This window comes from Sinocyclocheilus anshuiensis, unplaced genomic scaffold (assembly GCF_001515605.1).
Source record: "Sinocyclocheilus anshuiensis isolate Anshui unplaced genomic scaffold, SAMN03320099.WGS_v1.1 scaffold1500, whole genome shotgun sequence".
Lineage (NCBI taxonomy): Eukaryota > Metazoa > Chordata > Actinopteri > Cypriniformes > Cyprinidae > Sinocyclocheilus > Sinocyclocheilus anshuiensis.
The window spans coordinates 1,005,056-1,011,218 of NW_015537960.1; the positions used below are offsets into that span (position 1 = coordinate 1,005,056).

The 6,163-nt window shown below is 34.8% G+C and overlaps 2 protein-coding genes across 2 annotated transcripts in view; one reads left to right on the forward strand and one right to left on the reverse strand.

The window, feature by feature from the left end:
- Positions 1-6,163, reverse strand: part of LOC107666886 (dedicator of cytokinesis protein 1-like) — a 262,036-nt gene that overhangs the window by 119,287 nt on the left and 136,586 nt on the right. The window lies entirely within an intron of this gene.
- Positions 1-6,163, forward strand: part of LOC107666777 (protein FAM196A-like) — a 43,137-nt gene that overhangs the window by 23,397 nt on the left and 13,577 nt on the right. The window contains exon 3 of the mRNA XM_016458217.1: positions 3,185-3,256. Within this exon, the coding sequence (XP_016313703.1) occupies positions 3,185-3,256 (72 nt within the window). The remainder of the gene's footprint in view (positions 1-3,184; positions 3,257-6,163) is intronic.

A 6,163-nucleotide genomic window follows, 5' to 3' on the forward strand; every position in this document is an offset into this window, starting at 1 on the left:
AGACCGATGAGCTTTGTAAAAATCGACACGTTTCAGAAAGGCGGGGCATAGAGGAGAAACAATAATGTACAGTTGTGGAAAATAATGTGTTTTTTTAACCTTAAACCGCATAAACACATTTCATTACACCAAATACACAAAATAATGTTCTTTTTAGCAACATCATATGACCCCTTTAACTTCTATTCAACCCGTAATATTCCAGCAATGAGAGACGGATGGAGTTTAGCTGGACATACAGATCGACAGGACGAGAGACAGACAGATATGACAACACGCCTCATCAGAGCTATTGATTAAATACTAAACTCTGTTGGTTTCCCGTCAGTCTGACATTGGCCCTCAATCGCAGGACCGTTGGACGGGGCAACGGTTCGCCTTCTTCCTGCCAGCAAAGCAATCGTTACGACGACAGGCAGTAATTACTAATGGCAGCCAACAGTGAAAGTAAAGCTTCTCGAATTTTTGGACACCGGCAGTGAACACTTGTTGACGAAAGGAGATTTATGCTATTTGTTTTAGCATTTATTAATGTTAGAAATATTCAGCTCAGAGACTATAGTAAACAGGACAAAGTCAAAGCTAACAAACAAACACATGCGAGAGACTAGGATTCAGATGTAAACACTGACTACTGTACACCGAGAGCAAAGCAAACAAGACTCGCTTCAGAGCGAAAGATCACCAAACTGCAAACATTATAGAGCTTCAAAGTTTTATTTTCAATTAAATATGGTGTAAATAAGATTTATTCTCTTGCTACACAGTCATGCTGTATGCATAAACCATTTCAGTCTGACAAACCTTCAATACGCAAAACTCTCTAATTATTTATTTCAGAGACATAAATAACAGAGATTAATAACTAGCAAGTTAGTAATTGAATGAGATGTTAAGGAAATGCTCAAGTCTTATGAAATGTATTCTTGTATTCAGTAAGGATGCATTAACCTGATCAAAAGTGACAGTAAAGATATTTATAATATTACAAAAGAAAATATTGAGCAGCACAAATGTTTTCAACACTGATAATAATCAGAAATGTTTATTGAGCAGCAAATCAGCATATGAGAACGATTTCTGAAGGATCATGTGACTGAAGTAATGAAGCTGAAAATTCAGCTTTGATCACATGAATAAATTACACTTTACAATATATTCAAATAGAAATTAGTTATTTTAAATTGTAATAATATTTCATAATTTTACTGTTTTTACTGTATTTTTGATCAAATAAATTATCAATAAATGACTTGCTGAGCAGTTCTTTCAAAAACATTTTTCAACAGAACAGTGGAGAACATGCATTAATTTTGCAGATGCTTTTATCCAAATGAGGAATACAAGGCAATTCATCCTAAGGAGTTTTTTTTTGCTCAGTAAGTGTGTTTTTGCATGCAATCACTTCATGACATCACTTTCAAATTACACTGCAAACTCAGAGCAATCTTAGAGAAAAATACACATTATTTTGGAATACAAGGCAATTCATCCTAAGGAGTTTTTTTTTTGCTCAGTAAGTGTGTTTTTGCATGCAATCACTTCATGACATCACTTTCAAATTACACTGCAAACTCAGAGCAATCTTAGAGAAAAATACACATTATTTTACCATGATGCTGAAGACTCAGTGAGATCGCGCTGAAAAACAAGGCTCAAACGGTCACTTGAAACAGTGCAAACCTACAGTGAGTGACAGTTAAGTGACTATAATGAGATGCATTCTAGTATTATGTTTAATTTATTCAGCATTTGAATAACAGTTTTGTTTTTCATGCTGTTAAGAGCGCCTATGTGAAGCTGATTGCTGATGTACAAAACAGTGATGAAGTAATTCAGAAACACAGCTCTGCGCTTCAACAAACATTACACACACATCCGGGCTGATTATAATTCGCTTTGAATCAAATATTTACATACAAAGTTCTACAGCTGAAAAAAAAGACTGATAAAAGTGAAAGCCAAAAAAATTAGAGGACAACAACCGAGAAGATCTGACGAATGAGGAACCTTTGAAATCAAGCTCTGGTTTAGTTAATGAACTTCCCGTTTCCCCCTGAGCTCAGTCTATTTTAGGGGAGGATGATCACGTCAGCAGAAATCATATCACACCCGTCTGGACGAACCCAGTGGATTTTGGGAAGGAATTAGTCTCCACTGGTCTAGATTCACACATGAACTCTCCCGTCTGATCATATTCCTTGTTCACTGCTGGCCGGAGGCTCGTGTGAACATATTAACTACATGTACAATGGACACAGCTGCATTTTACTCTTGTTGGCCAAAGTCACATCATGTTCCTGTGGACTCTATACAGGGTTAAAGGACAAGAGGAGACACAGCATTTTAAGTGCCCTCCTGAAATGAAGGAATTCAACAGAAAAGTCTATAAAATTAATGAATAATGTCCTGTCCGAAAATTACCAGTAATATAATGGTATCAATCATATTATAAATTACCAGTATAAAAGTTTTTTTTTTTTTTTACACAGTGTATGGTAGAATGAAAAAAATAATGTTAATAATAACAATAATGATAATAGTAAAAGTAGTACTTAAATAATAATAATATATTTGGATTAAAACTGTAGGAAAAAATAAACATTTTAAAAATCTTACCAACCCAAAAACGCTCAATAGAAAGACCTGTTGTCTTGACATTATATTTGCCTAAAAAAAAAACATCAATATTGAAATCAAGACAGTAAATATCAACAATTACTAACAATCTATTGGCATGAACTATTGGAATTCACTGTAAAATTCAGTCTCTTGTTCGGTTTTTATTTCAGCCAGGATGCTACCTTAAAAGACAGCTGCCTATATAGACAGCAAAGCGCACAGGAGCAGAGCTATATGCAACATGCATCAGCACATTTTAGCTCCTGTAAGCAAACAAAAACGGCGTCAAAAGCAGCACGATTTGACATTTCTGCAGCGTTGGCGTGCAAAAACACCAGGATTTCAAGGCCGTTCTGTTCTCTGGTTTCTGATTACACTCACAAACCCAGCCGGTGTCCCGTGTGTCCTCTGCAGAACGCTGGTGTGAGGAATGCTAACATATCTTTCCCGCCGCGTGTATTGACCGTGAGCTGATAATGAGGGCCGACAGGGCGAACGGAGAGGCGGCGCAGCCAAACCGCCTGTGTAATGACTCGTCCTCTCTCTCTTTATCTCCTCACAGACTCTCCTATCGGACCGGACAGGACACGGCCAACTGCGACACGTGTCGGAATAGCGCATGCATTATTTACAGGTTGGTTGATGTATTTTGTTTGTGTGAGATACACGAGCATGCTGCGCTAATAAAGCTCAACTGCAGCCTCATCACAGATTGTGTGAGTAATGAGCGAGATAAAGAGAGGAAATACTCCTGCTGACAGGAAGGTGTAGGCTATTCGATAAAGGACCTTAGTGAGACACCCTCATCACAGAGCCCGGCACAACATTATCTGGATGTGGAGTAGGAATAGTTCATCTGATATAGTTCATCAAATATTTAAATGATAATAATAACAATAATGATAATAGTAAAAGTAGTACTTAAATAATAATAATATATTTGGATTAAAACTGTAGGAAAAAATAAAGTAAATTACAATAACTAAATAAATAAATAAATGAAAAATTGCAATTAAGACAGCAGATAAGTTAAGTTATTATATACCAATTTATTAATGATCAAAAACACAAAAAAAGAAAGGAATTTTCCATATTGGAAATTAAAATTAATTAATAATGTCCTGGCAGAAAATTACCAGTATGTTACCAGTACCAATACCAGTACGAAAGAAAGAAAGAAAGAAAGAAATGTTTATAATTGTTATTTATATTTATATATTTATATTTTTGATGTATGATATTATTATTATATTTTAATATCTTTTATTTATGAGAACATCAAATGTGTAAAGTTTAACAAAGTTTCAAAGTAGCGTAACAAAATGTAAAGTTGCTTCCCAAACACTGCTATCTATGTCTCTTGTGTGCATGTGTTTAAAAATATTACATGGCGTAGGCCTACTCTTGTTTACACCGATGATATCCAGAATGGCTTCACATCCACATCAATCATGCTAATAGAGTTCAGTCTGAAGGAGCTAAAGTGTTCTACTTCGCATAATATGGTAGGGAGGAGAAATCTCCTGACACAAAGCGCAAGAGCTCAGATCACTGCTCTTCAGTCTCAGCAGCTCTCGCCTCGGAATCAATAAATGCCTGTCGTTCAGCAGCAGAGTGTGCGTGCAACATGAAGCAGTTCTGAACAAACTGAAGATAAATTATTCACTTATAAACTCATTTGTTGTGAACAGAAATTAACTGAAATTAGAAATTGGCACCAAGGCAGTGGTGTTAACTAAAATTATAAAAAATTGTTTTTGACAACTGAAAACAGAAATAAAATTAAATAAAATATCAAACAAAGTTTTATTATAAAGATATTTAAAATAAAATCAATAATATTTAAAAATAAATAAATAAATAAAATATAGTATTTAAAATGTTTCTAAAAAATAATGATGCACAAGGCAATGTTGTTAACCAAAGTTTTAAAATGAAATTTAAAAATATTTTTGTTAATGAAATAAACCACAATATTAAATGCAAAATTGACACTTTAAAAGCTTAAACGAAAAATCGCCTTAGCAGCTAACTAAAATAAATCAGCTGAATTTGAAGTAACAAAATGGCTAAAACTGAAATAAAAATGATTTAAAGCTAAATAGAAAACTATATAAACAAAATAATAATATAATATAAATATAATATAACCAAAAACTAATTAGAGGACAAGAAAAAAGTTTAACTAAAATTCAAATTAAAACCGTAAAAATAAAAGAACTAAAAATATTAATAAATACTATAATAGCATAGAAATTCAAACTGGCAGTACTGTATGGACACTTTAAATAAAAAGCACCGAAAAATCAAAATCAACCAATCAATCATCCAAGATGGCAGACAAGTAGAGAGAAATGCTGATTATTAATATTCTGTGATACTTGAAGTTAAATCTAATTACCATTACTATGTTTCATGCATTTTGTTCTGCTTTGTATATAGAAGAGATTAGCACAGCAATCATCTAATGTCAAACTCGATTATAATCAACTGTAAAGCGAGGCTCTTATGCACTGCACTATTTGTGTGGCGTACAGAGATGCAGCCTATGTAGAGCGTTTCAAATCAACAAAAACACTGACTTTTCTTGCAATATCTTGATTCCTGGGAAACGGATTAATGCACGGCAAGCGTTTTAAACAGACAGTGTGCGGTTGCTCATGAGGGTGCATTTCAGGCACAAAGCCACTTTACCTATCCAACAGCAGACAGCAGGATGGCTCACTAGGTTTTTGGAAGAGAGCCACAGTGTTTCCGGCTTCAGTTTCTCAGTTTAACCTTCTGCATCTCTCTGCACTTTCTCTCCACCTCTCATTTCCTGCATCATTATCCCTCCATCACTCCGCATTACTCCTCTGACGGGCATTCAGTCTCTCAGAAGGATCTTCCCATGGCTGACATTCTTAAAGAACGCTCCCAGATCAATACGAGTAAAGCTCAATCGACAGCATTTGCAACATGAAGTCGATTTCCATAGACAATAATTTCTCAAAAATCACACGTATATTGTGCATGTTACCAGCATCCAGACAGCTTACAGGCTGAAATGTGAGGCTTCATTTTTGTTAAATCATTTAAATCAGTTTATTAAGAAATAGGTAGGTTTAAGTTGAATTTCGGCTTCCAACGATTATGAAAACTGGAAAGGGGAGCTTCATTTTTGTTAAATCATTTAAATCAGTTTATTAAGAAATAGGTAGGTTTAAGTTGAATGTCGGCTTCCAACGATTATGAAAACTGGAAAGGGGTGGAATGGGTCACAATAATTGTTTTATATAGATTGTGACCCATTCCACCCCTTTCCAGATGTGCGCTTTCGCTCCTCCATAAAATATGACATTCACACACAGACATGAGAAACCTATCTATAGAAAGCTTGAAGTGTCTTCTTTTAAATGAAGTCAGTCATGTCGAAAACAAATATTCTCTGGTAAAGTAATCCGTATGAAACCAACACGAGGTACAGTCTTTTCCCATCTGAGCTCATAAATGTGATTACAATACTGACCAAAATAATCGTGATTATGATTTTTGCCATAAT